Here is a 17309-nt window from a genome sequence, read left to right on the forward strand (position 1 = left end):
ATGGATGGACGGACAGACGGATGGATGGATGGCAAAATGAAACTGAGATATCATTATTTTCCCTTTAAGGGCCACAGCCTCATGGCAGCATTTAATGCTGTCATCAGCGGACGTTGTGTTACAAGTATGTAAAACAACTGATAATGAGGCTGCTCTTAATGCCTGTGCTGTGTGTCCTTTAGCTTAACCCCTGTATCAAAGGTGTCTGTATCCACTGTGATATCACCCACTGGTTTGCAAAGCCTAAGACTGAGCCCTTTCATTGGCTTGGCCTCATGTCACCCATGCATGAAAAGCACAGGGCAGGTCTGACTGTGACACTGAGGGATCATCAACCACAGGACAGGCCCGCCATAAAGCATACTTTTCTTTCTAAAGGTTAATCAGGTCCAATATATTCAATATAAACATTTTTAATAGATCCTAAAATAATCAGAAAGTATTTACTGAGGTCATCGAGTTAGCCAGCAATAAGGTTGTTTTCCTATTCATTTCTAATCATGTGCAGTCGGACTTTTTATCCCCCAGTTCTGCATTGGCTTCAACTGTAGCTGAAGCCAATGCAGAACTGGCTTCAGTAAAATTCAGTAGCTGTAGGATGTAAATGGTGAATGGACCTGTTCTTATACGGCACTCTCTACTCTACTGAAGCCCTCAAAGCACTCTATACATCATTCACCCATTCACATTCATTTATTCAAGCACACACATTCATACTCTGATATCAAAGAGCATTTTGGGGTTATTGTTAGTAAACTGTAAATTTATTACATCCAGGGATCGAACCATCAACCTTTCAATGAGTGGATGAGCTGCTCTGCTGCAGAGAAGTCATAACAACAAACACCTTTGTTGTTAAGTGACATCAAATGTTACGGCCAATGAAAAGGAAGCACTGCAGACACCGGCTGTCCCATCGTTCATGCTTTTTGATATGTGATCACCTGTGATGTGGACAAACATCCAAAACTGAGTTTTCCTCCAGCACACAGTTTCAGGGTCTCATAATGATACCAAAATAACAAAAGAAAACCTTTTTAGTCACTATCCAGATATCGAAATACTTCATTTACATGCACAAGCTACTTATACGGAGAGACTTCAGTTTGAAATGGTAACACCTGCATCTCATGCATGAGGTGTTTACTGGAGTGACAAAACTGTAAAGCCTGTTTAGATGTTTTGCGTAGACACCAAGCCCCTCGTCTCTCAGTAATTTCCACGAGGCTTCTGTCATTTTAAATCGTAGGGGTTCCTACACAGAAAGGGTTGCTCCTTATAATCCAGGTAGAGATAAAAGTACCAACACTTAAGCTTTCAGAAGTAATCAGCACACGTTTCTTAGAGATGTGGTCTTAATATCAGGTCAGCTGTGGCACCATGTCGGACTCAGATAAGGGCCATTAATCATCTGCACCATGGTGTCATTTCTCTCACAAGGATCATGATTAAACTGTCTGTGATATATCGATGTTAAAAACAGCTCATGGTAGCGCACAGTTTAAATTGCATTGCATTAACGATTAGCTAACACATCCCTCTCTGTCACTTCTACACATCTATTCAACCTAATTGCAGAAGGTGATGAAGAATAAAAAGCACCTGCTCAGAGGGACGATGGCCCGTTATGTTCAGATGCTTGTTAGGGACACATCATATGAACTCGGTGGCCTCTGTTCACTGCTTCACACACTCACACTTCATATTTCAGCAGAATTCACTGAACATGTCATGAAACTATATAGAAAGCATGTAATGTGAAGGTTATACTACACAGTTAAACCTACAGCACTGACGATGACTATTTTTAATGCCTAAAACAGCTTGGTTATTATTTCCCCCATATTTCACCAATCCCAGCAGCAGAGTGTGACTAACACTTTATATAACAACAAGCCCCAAATATGAGATTTCGTTTTGATTTATGGCCGTGTGCTGCAGTGTCACACTGACAAATTTAGCTTCCGTAAGTGGCTCCGTAATAGACTCGTATTCATTAACCGGCAGATTTACTTGTTCCGATTTAGGGGCATTTCATATTTGGACACTAAATTTAACGGCTGGACTGTTAACCCCAGCACAGTTTGATGTTTATGTTTGCAATTAATCCATTTTAAAATGAGTGGCGTTTACATGCCTCCTGGGACGTGCTGTAACCTTGTTGCATAAACAAATCCAGCAGTGAAACGATTCTCCAGAGGGTGAAGAATAATGTGAAAACCAATGAGCCCAGTCTCTGCTGGAAACATGCGTTTGGCATTGTAAAAGTGGACTGCACTGATTTTCACATGCTAAATTCAAGTCGTGCTTAATCTACGCAGACTATGAAAACATCTGGAGACCAGGTCATTACCTCAGTTTGGGCTTGGACATCTGGATCTCATTGCTACCTAATATTAAAATATGCTCTGGAGCAGATGAAGAGAAAGATCACCCAGAGCCACATCTTCTGTCTCAAGCTGCATCAACATACACTCAGCACACCTTTAAGAGAGTTGCTACAAACCTCTCATCACCTCCTTTAATAATGTCAGACTGAAAGAGGCTCTAGTCTACATCCTGCACATCAAAGTGGCTCCCTGTCAATATCAAGCTTCACCTGAGATACAAATTTGTTTACAGTCTGCAGCTCTGATTGGCTGCTGGGTTTTCAATAAAACATCAGCAAAGCTCAGATAACACAGACGCTTATTAAACTGTAGAAATACAAAGGCCTGTGATCTCGAGTCACTGTGTGTGGACAGCTTCTGCAAAGACACAGTTCAGGTTCACCAGAAAGGCAGCTTCACAATATGGAGATTTTTAGAACTGCAGCAAATGAAAAATAAAAGTGCAGCTATGACAGTGACAGCTGCATCAGCTGTTTACAGGCTGCATCAGCTGTTTACAGGCTGCATCAGCTGTTTACAGGCTGCATCAGCTGTTTACAGGCTGCATCAGCTGTTTACAGGCTGCAAATCTGCAGCTTGTGAGTCGTCACGTACATGCGCGGCTGCAGGTTACATTCAACAGATACTTTACATCACTGAAAGTTTCAAAAAGGAGCAAAGTAACTGAATATTTATACATTTCTTTTCCCTCTCTCCTCGGGGCATTTCACTCGTGGTCAATTTAAGCTTTTATAGGAGCAATAAAATTCATTTCTGAGGAACACAAGCAGGCATTTTTTCATTTTCATTGTAAATCAGTTCGTCTTCCTCAGAGGCCAAGCCAGCACTGTTGTGTTGATGAATTCTTGTTTCCAGCATCTCTTCAATAAAGCTTATTTATGGACCCACCGAGCACCAAACACCACTCACAGCTGTTTCCTGCTGCACGAATCTTGTCGACCTGTCATCAACATTGCTGCTAATATTTTTATTAAAATGGCAAATTCTTTCCTTCTGATAAACACGTGTTTCCTTTGTTCTGCTGTGACTAAAATATCGATACAACATTTACAAACGACTGCGATTTCTTTTTGATTACCTGAGCCGCTAATGATGGACTCCACTTTGACGACAGCGGTCAGCTCATTAAAGCGATCCGGGTGCAGGGGGACGGAGCAGTTCTCGGACTTCTGCAGGGCGGCACCGCCCTGAGCTGGAACTTGAAGGGGCCGACCGTGGGCATCGACAAAGGAGAGGGCGATGCAGGCGATACCTGAAAGAGCAGGGAACGTGTTCAAACGACCAACTTCAAATCACCAAAGTCTGGGTCGCTCATTAGTTTTCAATTCATAGTCTCCTCATTTCATGTTTATTTGAAATTTCCCAGCAACTTTGAGGTTTTCAGGCCTCGTTATCGATCATCTCATACTTCCTGACGCATCACAGTTGTGCACAAGCTTCATCAGAAGTATAGCTGCCACCACATGTCTGAGGATGTTATACTAGTTCTCAAAGAAAGCTCCTGAGCTAACACACAGCTACGTAACCACCACGTATGTACACTTTATAAATTCATCAAAGTGCTGGGAGTGAGCTGAACCCACACAAGCTGATACTCCCTGAGAAATACTGTGAAGCTTAAGGAAGGATGAGTGAGGGCATCCGCGGCTGCGTTCTTTCTACCACGGTGTTTAGTAAATGAAAACTTACACAATCACATGTAGCAGTAATTATTCCAAGGCAGTAAGAAGAAACCAAACTCGCATGTGTTGTTAGATCAAGCAGGTTATTCAAGTATTGGCCCGTTTTTGTCTGTGAGCGTGTTTCCGTGTTAGTGGCCTATGTTGGGTCAACACGAGGGTCAAAGTCAACAAAGACGACAACAAAGCTCACGCTACTAAACTAAGACGGCAACAACTGAAACCCTCGCGCAGCAGTACAGGTACCAGCCGAGCCGTCACTGCGAATCTCCAACTAAGCTCCTTTAAACTGCAAGCTACTCTGCAGCCCTACCTCCACCCTCCACCTCCGCCTTATTTAATATCATGTCTGCTGCCACCTGTGCCCGCTCTGTTCTGTACTGGGAGATACTGGACCCTGCTCAGAGAAATAGGAAAATCTCCATGGGCAAGATGATTCTTATTTTTTAAACCATTTAAATTGTTAATTTTACTGCTTATCAAAGTGAATCTGCATCTCATATTTGACTATTCATTGCAATGTGCATGCAGCCGAGCATGCTGCATTAGCCAGTTACTGATATAAGCTTCCTGTAACTGGCTCTTCATGATGGTGAGCGAACGATCAAGCTGGGAAATGAGGCCTGTGTGTCTAATGGGCAGCCACAGAGTGACTTCAGGCTCCATTCTCAGGGCACATGGCCGTCCTCTGCACAGTCTATCAACACTGACACTGGTTGGTGAGCTTGACACAACAAATAAAAACGAAATCATAAAATGCTCCCCAGGACGAGACAAAAGTAAAATCCCATAAACCCATATTTCCTTCACAGCAGAACACGGAAAACATTTAGATATTTACACTGAATTTGTTTTCTTCTGATTTAACAGCAGAAGTTCACCAGTGTGCAAAAAACTGCAAAATGTTGTGCAACAAATTTAGAATAATGTTTTTCAAAAGAATAAAAATGGGCTGCATCATGCAATAATGAAGCTCAATGTGAACACGAGGCAGAAAAATGATCCAAAAGACAGACTGAGGCCAAGTGGAAAAATGCTGTGAGGTCAAACAAATCCAAATTTGAAATTCTTTATGTGCAACATGCACACTGGATCCTCTGGCCTGCAGAGGAGAAAGACCACTGGGCGTGTTTTCAGCGCTCAGATGAAAGCCTGCTGCTGGTGCTACGGGAGTGCATCAGTGCCCAGGGATCAGGCGCCATTAAAGGGCACAGTTACAGACCGTGTTTAGAGCAGCGTACGCTGCCTTACATATGACACTTCTTCAGGGAAGGACTTGCACATTTCAACATGATAATGTTAAACCCCACACTGCATCTATTATATAGTAGCATAGCTTCATAATACAAAAGTCTGAACTAAGTGAAAGGGACGACAGAAACACAGGACTGTCGAGCATCTAGCATCCTCCATCAGACATTCCTCCCACAAAAATCCAGCAACCAGCGTCCTCAGACATTTACGGGAACTATACATGTGTTTAACTAAAGCGGTCCTGACCGACTAACAGTTCTATAAAAGCTGGGAAGCTTAATGAGCATGACCCTGTTACAACTTTTTCATTTCTCAACATTTTAAAATGGTTTTTTGTTCTGTTGTGGAAAAAAATGGTTTATGAAATTTGCAAATCACACAGTGTCATACTTAAAGTGTATGTTCTTATATTTCAGGTGCATTTCATTGTGGTTGTGTTGAACTCTTACTAATGTCTGTAAGCAGAAGAGACCCTGGGAACACCGCATTTCATGCACCCTGCAAGTCCATGCCAAATCTTAAGCCAACTAAAAGATGGATGCAGCTAACAATAATAATAACAACAACAACAACAACAACAACAACAACGATGTATATGCTGATGGAAGCCTAACAAAGGCCAAACACAGTGTTAGGGCACTACAAAGAAAATAAATAAAAGGCCACGAGCAGCAGCGCAGGCTTCAGTCGACACAACCAGCAGGAGTGAAACGGGCAGGTACCTTTAAACTGAGAAGGTGGGAAGAGATGCTGAACCAGCTCCAACATGGTACCTGGGTCAACATTAAAAAGACCCAGAGAACAGAGAGTATTAGGGATGCAAAACCAATAACATTTTGTTTTTATCCAATTTAACACCAGGAAACTCCAAGAGGGGGTGGCAGTTGTTGGGCACCACACTAGTAAAGCCGACCCACTGGCGGGATTTTGCTTGCAGTAATATTTGCAAGCAAAACATGATTAGCCAGCTAGCTGCAACTTCACTGTCTGCTGATGTTTCGGTGATAAACTCATTTATACATAGCCAGATCAGCCCAGGGAGTCATCCAGCCTTATTCTCAGTATCTGGCTTCATGAGACAGTTTTGCTGTGTTTGTAGGCACACTAGCATTAGCCAACATTAGCTTAAAGAAAGAGGGTTGTGAGTCAGATTTGATCCACCAAACCAAAACAGCCTGCCATGTTGCTTAATGCCCAACCCAGCAGCCAGCTGTCTCACCATAGCTTGCTTATGTCATTACCAATAAAACTCGTTGCTTTGTTGTGTTTGTGTGGAGTTTGTGCTGGTTACTGCATTTCTAAGCTGCCATTAACTATTGTTGCTTAGTCCTGATGCTGGGAGCAAAACAGTCTCCTGGGTGCTTAAAAAGAGGGGAGCTACATGTTTTTAGGTTCATGGAGATGCTTCTCATCCAAGAGGCTTCTGCAGTTCTCAAACTGTTACCAAGCCACAGGTATAGATCCCCTGGTGGGGCTGACCCCTTGTACGGGGGCCGGATGTTCGTACACCTACTGTTAATAATATACACATGAGCCACGGTGTGATGAGCATCACTGGGGCCAAAGTGTGAAGACATCGCCCCATTTCCACCCTCATGTGAGCTGTCGAGGTCAACTCAGGCCAGGAGTGAGCGTGGGGTTTAAAGAGGATCTGGAGGCTGCATTGTAGGTGCCTCATAGCTGACAGATGAACTGAATAAGCCTCTTGGATGAGAGGCAGAAGCTTTTCACAAACCTACTGAAGTCCAGCTGCCGTCTATTTAAGCACTTAAGAGGACTGAGAACCGACAAAGACACGAGCAAAGGAGAGGCACTCAGGCAAGACACTCGGGAGTGGGAATTGTGTGGATTTGAGAAAATCCAAGAGCTTCTCTCGGAGGCAACCAACAGAGTCATTTGTGGGTTTAGTTTTTAAAGTATTGACACAAGCACCTGTTTAAACTGCAGTTTAAATATATATATAAGTTTTATCTAATGTATGTTTGAAGCCCTGCTCAGTGTGACCTCTCACAGATGTTTGAACTTCAACTTCATTTACATTTCATTACAAGTAAACTCAGTGTGTTGAACACATGAAAAAGCATAAAAAGCTGTGCAGTTGACAGCTCCGTGTCAGCTGAGCCCTACACGCCTTACTAGACACATACAGTGCTTCATCTGATACTTTTAGGGTCAGTGGCAGGGTGGATGTTACTGATGATGTTTGGACAGAGTGCATTAAGAATACATATTGTAGTTCTATAAATGCTAGACATAGTCTGAGCCAATTTAAGGTATTTTTTTCTCCCACTAAAGTGGAAAAAATATACAAGAACGTTTCAGCCCTCTGTCTTTTTTTTTATTGAAAAAAGAAAACAGTACTTGCAGTTACCAAAATACAATCAACCTTTCTTCATTTTCCTAAGTAAATAAACACACATTTATATGAAAAAACCCCCCCTCCCCCCAGTCCCACACAGATCAACACAACCATCAAACATATTTCAGCCCTCTGTCTTAAGTGTTCAAGTGGTCGAGGAACTTTACCTCACCGTTTCTTTCAATGCCAAAAACTAACTCTTTTGGAATCATCTGTTTGATTTTCTGACCAAAGCCTTTGGCAGGAAGGTCCCATGTTCCCTTTGCAGCATTGTTCGGGGTGTCTGACCCGGGATGGGCAAGGGACAAGACAGAGACGCAGGTTGTGACCACACTTGTGGCAAGAAAGCTGCAAGTCTGATAAACCTCCTACCTTCGAAATGTGGTTGAGAGAATTTGGAAATGTACTCCACCTGGAGAAAATCAGGTTTACCTTGTCTAACCGAGAGAGAGTGTTTTATAAGATTTGGCAACCAGTCTGATGGATACACTTAAGTGAAATGTGCTCTGTCTTAACATTTATGTGTGCTGTATTACCACCTCGTAGACTTGCCGTCCACCTTCTATTGTGTTCTTTTGAAGGTGATTGTTGTATACGGCTCAATTATAAAATCAATAAAAATATATTGAAAAAAGAAGAAGCTGTGCAGGCTTTCACTGCACTGAGAGGTGAAATAAAACACAGCAACAGCACCTGTGAAGTCTAAGCCTGTGTGAAGAAAAAGGTTTTCAGTTTGTTTGTAACTGAGCAGGTTAGCAGGCAGCTTGTTTCCATGAACAGGACTCAGCACGCGAGTTTTACTGCTGCGTCAAATCTACGCCGTAAATTACACCCCAACCAAAACCCTACTTAACCCTACGCTGCAACCTCCCACGTAACCTGACGTGCACTTCCTGAGAAATGTAACCACAAATCGGTCGATGCAAACCAAAATGACCTGACTGGAAGTTAGTCGGTTTATTCCCTCATTTCCCACAGACGTCTAAATGAAGCTTTACTTCTAATTCTGGGAACAATAAAAATGAATAACACTCTTATCTTATAAGAAGGTCTTTATAAGATGCTTGCTGACATAGTTTACATGTTAGCAGGACTTCTTAATAAGGTATTATTGTTGATTTAGAATAGAAAGGCAGAGTTAGTTGTTAAACACAATAAATAAATAATAAAGTATCATCACTATTAAGCATAAGAATCTATTTAGAGTCTTAATGGGTCTATAACATGTAATAAACCCTTGTGTCATATCTGATGCCACATTTGCATATTATTAACAGCTAGTGTGTGTTAATAAGCGCTTTATAAGGATGTTATCTATTAACAAGTGTTGATAAGGCCCGTGACATTTAAGTGCAAATAAAATCTGAAGCTACAACAGGAGCTGTTACCTCACAGCTAGTTTGGAAGCCGATCCTAATTTAGTCAGCTGGGATTGAGACGATAAACGACTGAGCAGCAAAGAGTCATCAGAGAACATTTCATTAATTAGCAGTCAGGCAACACAGGTGAGAGTCAGGGTATCTCTCACTTTGCAACTTCTCGAGCTGTCTGACACTCGGGAGTTATTTCACACAGTGAGTGGGGGCTTGGATATCATCATATAACTTGAGGACCTCGTTCCACAGCTGCTAAGACTAATGAGATTCAGTCAGAGCTTTCCTGCATAGCAATTAAAAAGTAGTTAGACGGCAAGTGGAGCGAATGTAGGAGCGAGGGACAAACTCTTCACATCAGCCTTGATGTTTAGATTCGACAGGCGCGCAGAGGTCAGTTTGAAAGAGACTCGAGGAGGCCATCTCCAGAGCTCCCGCTGCTCTGCAGCTGGAAGCAGCGCTGTGTCTGTTCACTGGAAAGTTACTTGGTACCAAAACAAATAAATCTTGGCTTTTTTCTTTTTAAAGAAGCTGATATGCCAGGAGAAGTTGTTGCTGATCTTGGTTTGATACTGATCCAATATTTGGTGCAAAACTCTACAAAAACCACACCTGATGTAAATTTGGCCACTTTCCCCTTCCAGGCCGTCTCCTTGCCCACCTCTGGGCCACTTCCATCACAGCTAATACTTTTACATTGGGCCACAAAAGTCCTGGTGCAGACAGCAAACAGCAACTTCTGTTTCATATCAACCTGTCTTCATATTAGATCATCACCCTTCCTGCGAGCTGGCAGAGGTTAAAAATACAAGTAAATTTCATTTGATGTGCTTTTGCTTTTTAATACTTGCAACCAAAGGTCTGATTATATACAACATCTTTGTTATTGGTTAATACAGGAAGTGTACTTTGGGCGGCACAATGATTCTACAAATGAAAATGAAGCAGTGTGATTAACAGCCAAACGTTGAGTTGTATTGACAACGGCAGGGAACGTGTCACAGAAACAGTAATTATACATAAGCGCTTCAATTCAGTAAACTCATCATTTACATCGATAATTAGCTGCCCTTTGGTTGGAGAGTTATACATTCGCTTTCTCGCAGTGAACTAGCTAACCTTTCAGTTACAAACAGCAGCACTCCCCTTTAACTGGCTTCAAATGCCAGTAGATGACATTAGCATATTGATCAACAAGAAAGTATTGCAATGTGAAATGGAACTGATCAGTTCTGCAGGAGAAAGCATGACGGCAAAGTGGAAAAACTTTGCAGAACTTCAGCTCGATTTGAATGAAGCAGCACAGCTAAATGAGGCACCGTTGACATGAAGCAAACCAATTTCTACACAAGTGTGAAATTACATTCATGAGTGCATAAAGCACACTGTACAAGCTGCTAGCTCAAGGCAGCCGGCTGTTAAATAGCACTTGTTTGTGCAGCTCACAACCATCCACATAACGAGCAGGACAGCTGAGAAGCTTTCCCGCAACAGGCAGGTCACCGCTGGTTAAAGAGCAAGTTAGGCTCCCAGCTTAATGCACGTGCACGCACGCACGCACGCACGCACACACACGCACGCACACACGCACACACGTTTCAGGTGCATGTTAAGGAGGAGGAAAAGAGAGCCGCCTCAGGAAAACAAATGTGCTGATTCTCATCACAGAAATTAAGAGTGTGCAGCAAAGGGAGGACGAGTGTGATGGTCTCTGTTATGCCAGACAGGGACAGGGAAATGTCTCCTGAATTTAATGTGGGAGTTATAAATAGGACAAAAAACAGAGAATGTCAGCGAATTTGACGATATCACACTGACTCCACATCTGCAGCTTAACAAAGGAAACGGAGCCAAGAGCTGAGGTTACAGCAAAGTCATTATTTGTTCACAGTAAACAAGGAGAACTTGTCAGTGCTGTAAAGCAGTTTATGAGAATGGATCCGTCTTTAAACAGGCCATTTTCTGCTTCCTCTCACATATATGTGGTCACGGCAGTGGATGCCCACTTAAGGCCTAAGGTTTCGAATAATGAGGACAGAGGACTGAAAGGTCACCCTGTGAGCCGAAGCTCAGGCTTCACATTGTTTTCAACACTTTTTAGTTTCATACTGCTTTTTCTACTCTGAGCGTCCACAAGTGCAAACATGCAACGTGCAGGCATCTGAGGTAGGAAGCTGTGTACACGCCCACCTGCAGTTCAAAGCTTCTTGTTTTGAGGGACAGCCAATCAGAAGAAAAGGTGGCCTGCACCTTCAGTTAGACACAAAACCTTTTTTACTTCAGTGGACGAAACCAACTCTAACCTTAGTGTCACAGGTTCCACCAAACCCCGTACGAGGACAGAGACGTGTCACGTAATGCCAAAGGTGACGCACTGCACTGAAGATCTGCTAAAAGCTGAGAAAGGTATCAGCCCACAGCTGGGTTCAGCTTTCAGCTGGGAGAAGCTACATGTCTGAACACTAATGGGGCCATAATGCCGTCTGATCAGAGAATAAAGGTTTTTAAACCTTATTTTGAGGCAAAGCTGCAACATTTCTTGTCTCTGTGACAAATGAAACTGAGTCTATGCTTCTCCTCTTTTTTGTTCAGGCGCTCAGTCTCACATCACCTGACATCCTTTTGGTGTTGCCGAGAAGGCTGCCAGGTGCTGAGACTTAGTCCTGGCTACCAGGAATGAACATCAGCAGTGCTCAGTAAGTATACAGACTCCAGCAGGTGCAACCAGCACCACAGCAGCAATAACCTACATGTAGACTCCTGCATCACTATCAGAGAGACAGGCTGTGGCAAACAGCCTCAATAAGAGACACCGCCGGCTCTGGTCATGTGTCAAAGCTGGATTTTCCTGAACACTGTAGTGCAGCCCACCTGGATAAGGTTAGGCTATCGGTATTCACAGGTGACAGGTTTGAGGTTACTGTGCCGTTGACTGTCTTTGTAGGATTACCTTCCCCTCAAACACAGAGTAACTGAGGCCTGGTGGCACTGACGTGCTGGGCTGGGAGAATGTGATTACCTTTGCCTCCCGTCCCCTGGCCTCCGGGCTTATTGTAGAGGTAGATATCACCGTCAGCCGTGTCACTGCTCAAATGAAAGTAGTGCTGCAGACAGAACAGGAGAGCAAATCAGTCCCTGGAAGCTCAAACCGCACAAGTCAGCATTTATTTCATACACCACAATCAGACTTGTCAAAATGATTTTAGTGTCTGCCTCAGTTGTGCAGAGCCTCCCATATCTAGGATTTATTCATTTTTAATCCCGATCACTTTAAACAGTGCTGTTTGTAGTGCACTCGCATGTCAGCCTGTCATCTATCAATGCAGGCAGGCCTTCCTCAGTTTGCAGGGAGCACGGACCTATTTTTTACAAGTCAACAAATCTTTCAAAGTATTCGGAGGACACAAAAAAGTCTGTTTACTCAGGTGTTTAATCAAGCAGCAGTAGTTTCTCGGATTATGTTAAACTGTCAGAAACGATCTCATGGTGAGTGATTAGAGAGCTGCTGAATGAGTAACCACACAATCTGCTGACTTTTCTCTTTTCTTAAGAACAAAACAAATCCTGTAAATTAAACACACAGTGTGGAGACCTGAACAGGTACACACTACAGGAAGCTGGGTTACACCGATCAGATGCTCAGGTAACCAGTAACAGTGCCTGCTTCTTATTCTTACTGGGAGGCAGCTGGTGTCCTGCAGTGGACCAGTGGACACTTGTTTATCGCTCGTGTATCTTTATGTGTTGTGAGCCTGTTTAGCTGCTTCCTTGGACACGTGTCTCTTATGAAATACATTTTTGATCTCAGTGAGATTTTCCAGTAAAATAAAGGCTAATCGATTCAAACAGAACGATCTTAGTAGACATGCTGGGACATATTTACCTTTTATTTATTTTATCAAAGCAGGTTTCTTTCACTAGAATGTCTGGTGGTCCCTTCCTATTCTTCATGTCTGTGGTTCACGTCACAGCCTCCTCGAGGCCCACAGGGATAAACTGCAGAGCTTTTCAGGCAACTTCCAGAATTTCAAACCTGACTTTAGTTCCTTCAAGTTTTCTGTGTTGCCTCCAAATTCCTGTGAACTGTCTTTAACCTGCACATCCACAGCAATGTGTTGGGGTCCCTTTTAATTATCTGAGAACTAACACCGTTTGCTGTGGGAGGTAACTGGACTAATGGCCCATACAAGAGCATTCAAGTAGTTTATTCATCTGTAACTTGATACCAAATACTAACATAATAATCTATTTTACACACAGTCTATAATTATTAGTAAAGAAAACACTGTAATAAGTCCCAATGTTCAATAAGCCTAAAGAACCAATAAACAGAGATACAAACAAGCAGACCGAGTGAACGATAAAGTAACAACGAGCTTTCTGATCCGACTGCTTTTTTCACGCCATCAGACTTTATTGTAACAATGTCACAGTGCTGCCTGAACTCAGCCTTTCATTTGGGGTGTAAACAGTTATTGAAAGTGACAGAACTGCCAAGAGCCAGGACTACAAAGACGATCACTTGCACAGCCGACACTTTGACGTGTCAGAGGACTCGTGTTTTAATGAAGGCTCAACTCCACTTAAAGGGTGTTCTGTTTTTGTGCATACTGGTGCACCGTCACAGCTCACATAGAAATGTAATGACAGGCAGCCATCATTAAAGGGCTTTTGTAATTACTCTCCACCACAGGCTGGCGTTTTATCACAGAGTGTCACTGTGGTTGAAAACCTTTGGAAACAAACGTGATTTCTTTCTGCTCACCTGACTAACACCATGCTGATTCCAGGTATTATTAAAGATTTATAGACTAATATTAAAGTGAACGCATGAGGGGAAATGTTGGGTTGTACCTTGAAGTGATGTGCTGTGTTCATGTCCGTGTACTTGGGCACGTGCAGGAAGATGAGGAGGTTCTGTTTGAGGTAGTGAGCCACAGCGGACAGCCAGGGCAGACAGTACTGGGGGAGGCTGAAGGTCATCACCTCAGTGGCTGGAGATCCTGACGGCTGGATGAACTGACCAGACAACATTTGGTGAAGGCTTTTATCTGAAGCAATTTTCAGTAGTCTGAGTGCAAACAAGTGCTTTCTGCTTTCCCCAGGGTGGATACAACCCAGACGCAGGACACAGTTTACTCATTTCACTGTACAAGGCGCTGCACACAGAACTACAGAAGAACACCACACACACAGAAACACAAAAGCAACGTTCCCCTAAAAAGTGAAAATCATAATGTACCTCCACATCAGCTGGCGTCAGCTTGCAGTTCCTGACAAGCATGACAGTGATGATGTCCAAGGTGGTTTCATCCAGGCGCTTACGCAGCACCTTCACCAGCTCGTCTGTGATCTCTGGACCTGAACAAACGGTGATAACAGAGCCCTGTGTCACCCTCACCTCTTCTGCCAGTGCATTAGAAACGGGACGGAAAGTTAGCGATTAAAGTCTTCAGAGGATCGAGTGCATGAGGCGAACTGCTCCCCTGTGACAAAGTCAAATAATCCAAAGGTTCTGCCTACAAAGGGTAAGTGGTTTAAGACTGTCCTTGTTTGTGAAGTTCAGAAACTTTCAAGCTGTGCGAGATGTTTAGAAAGTCTCCAGCTATGTGATATTGATCTCTAATAACATGCCAACGTCACGTCTATAGCCCGATGTTTTTGTGTTCACCATCCTGTGATGGAAGCACATGACTGCACCACCCTGCAGACACTGGTTCTGCCACAGGATGGTTGTCTCACTAATATTGTATGAACCTAGAAACCCAGTATAAAGTAAGGATAAAGCACCTTGCTTGGATCTGGCTGTATAGAAACAAATGAAAGAAGAAATCGAAAACAAGGGAAAAAATATCAGTCTTTGCTTAAAGATGCTAAGATGGGCCCGTTGCTGATGTGAGTGAGACGCCTTGGATCGATGGGGAGTGGACTGCCTGTGGTGACAAGGGCAAAACCAAAGTAAGGGGAAGCAGCTTTCACATATAATGCAGCATAAAAAACATGATAGTTTCAGGAACGTCTCGAAAACGAATTTTCAAATCCAGACGGAAACATTTTTATTCTTGTTTGCTTCTGCTGAGCATTTCAAGGGAACCTCGTCTTTGTTTCTCAAAGACATATTTATACTTTCCAAGGTGAATGTTGATATTGAACATGGCCCTGGTTTCAAATAACAAGGTCAGGTTATCCACAATCAATCCCTGTGGTTGCTCTAAACACAGAGGCATTTTTTCTACTTCCGGCTCTGTATGATGTCACAGAGAGGGGACATTCCTAATATGGTCATCTCTGGCACGCAGCTTAAACATACGCTAACCTCAATATTGGAAACTATTACCATGATATACTGTGGCACTCAATATAAGAAAAAACATGTAAAGGAGTAATGTTGGGTCTGCTTTAATAAAGCAGCTCTTCTGCTGACAAAAGAAAACTAATCACACAAACACATGGAGGAGACTTTAATACAGCCATCCAGTGATACTGCAGAATAAAGATAATTTCAGACTATGATGAGTGGAAGAAGCAGACGAGGATTTTAATGAGTTATGCTTTGAGAAACCATGAAGTGAGGCCAGCGTGTCTGCCTGAGACAGATTCCCAGTGCAACAGCCCCATCAACATGTCCGCAGGAGGAACAGCACCGGGCAGCAGAAACTCTTCACACCCAAACGTCTCGACTTTCTATTTTTAACATGAGTTAGCTGAAGGAAGACGTGTTTAAAGCACACACACACACACAGTGGGATTATTCACAGTGTGATGAAACTAAGGTGCACACAGTAGTTGGGTTTGTGTTGTGTGCAGGGCTGAAAAACATTTCTCTCTAAATTGAGTCCAATTTGGGAGTCACACCCCTCGACTACAGAACCCTTGTTCCCCAAAAGATGTGTAAACAAGGTAGGTGACAACTGCCTTCTCTGTCAGCGCCCCAAGTCACACTCAGTGAGAGAAGAGGAGCAGTGAAGGGTGTTAGCAAAACTGTCTGCAGGTTTCCACCCCTCACCACTGTGTGTGCAGCCGAGCAGCATCAGCCACCGGCTTGTTGCACTGAGGGGCGCCACACAGTGCTACAGGCCTTCATTTATGTTTACTGGTAAATGGACCTGAGCACTCAAAGACCTTTATAATGCTACGCAGCACTAAAAAGCCTCCTCAGAAACTGAGAACTGCTTTGTGCAAAATCTGCGCCTGACAATGGTCACAGATAACAGCGCATTACATCTTAGGCTGCAGGAAACATGAACATCTATAAAAAACATTTGACCCAACTATCCTTAAGAAATCAAAGTTCATCATATGTGGAAATGTTGCCACATGTATGTCAAACCCCGTTATTAACACCAGGATAACCTAACTAACTGCTGCAGGTTAAGTTGTTGCTGCATTGCTGCCATTAATTGAAACAATGCATCAATGCAGTCACCATGTTTTTCAGTAGCTTACTAATGCATGGACACCTACGGAGTTTAAGGGCTCTACACCACTCAAAACACTAGAAGCTGCCCTCCAGCAGACATGCCATTCACAAGATTGGCAGAACCCTCAAAGTCACTAAGATCTGAACACCAATGGCATCAATTTGAAGCTCCTGCGTTGCCTCGTTCCCAGTTATTCACAAACTTAGATGTTCATGCTGCTGACCCCCCACAGTGGGGTGACAACAATATCCCATCAGCCTTTTATGGCTGAGGTACAGAAGACGATTAGGGCCACTGGAAAAAAAATCTGAGATTAAAGTCAGAATTCTGACTTCAGGAAAAGAAGAAAAAAAAAAAAACGGCCCAACTTTTTTTTCCCAGTGGCCCTAATCCTCTTCCGTACTGAGGGGTAACAATATGAATTTTCAAGTTGTATTTATGACCAATGTTCCCACTAAGCTGCGCACGTGCGCAATTGTGCACTGCTGGCTCTGCGCACAGAAAACCCAACAAAAAACAAAAAACTAGCCTGAATTGAATTTAAAATGAAAACTTTAACGATTCAGTTCTGCAGTGTGAGTCAGTGACTGGCTGCTCCCGTATGGGATTAGAACGATGCCACCTTATCCCACAGTCCAGCCAATGATGCGATGCACATTCGTATATACGCAGCTGATCAACGTGGTTGACAGGCTCTGACAGCGTCCTTATGTGCTGTGTTTTACCAAAGCGGCTGATGTGGAGTGAAGCCACGTTAATGACAACGTGTACGACCATTGGAGATGTGAGCAGGACAGACGGACAAAGTGTGGACTTTATAGCAGTTTTTAAAT

At 43.2% G+C, this 17309-nt stretch overlaps 1 protein-coding gene across 9 annotated transcripts in view; it reads right to left on the reverse strand.

Moving 5' to 3' along the window:
- Positions 1 to 17309, reverse strand: part of szt2 (SZT2 subunit of KICSTOR complex) — a 106843-nt gene that overhangs the window by 47564 nt on the left and 41970 nt on the right. For all 9 annotated transcript variants that reach the window (XM_013911341.1, XM_005734980.1, XM_005734982.1 and 6 more), the window contains 4 exons: positions 14298 to 14416; positions 13910 to 14074; positions 12075 to 12159; positions 3469 to 3642 (listed from right to left, as the gene is read on the reverse strand). In XM_013911341.1, the coding sequence (XP_013766795.1) occupies positions 3469 to 3642; positions 12075 to 12159; positions 13910 to 14074; positions 14298 to 14416 (543 nt within the window). The remainder of the gene's footprint in view (positions 1 to 3468; positions 3643 to 12074; positions 12160 to 13909; positions 14075 to 14297; positions 14417 to 17309) is intronic.

This window comes from Pundamilia nyererei, unplaced genomic scaffold, assembly GCF_000239375.1.
Source record: "Pundamilia nyererei isolate P.nyererei 1_Seehausen unplaced genomic scaffold, PunNye1.0 scaffold00061, whole genome shotgun sequence".
NCBI lineage: Eukaryota > Metazoa > Chordata > Actinopteri > Cichliformes > Cichlidae > Pundamilia > Pundamilia nyererei.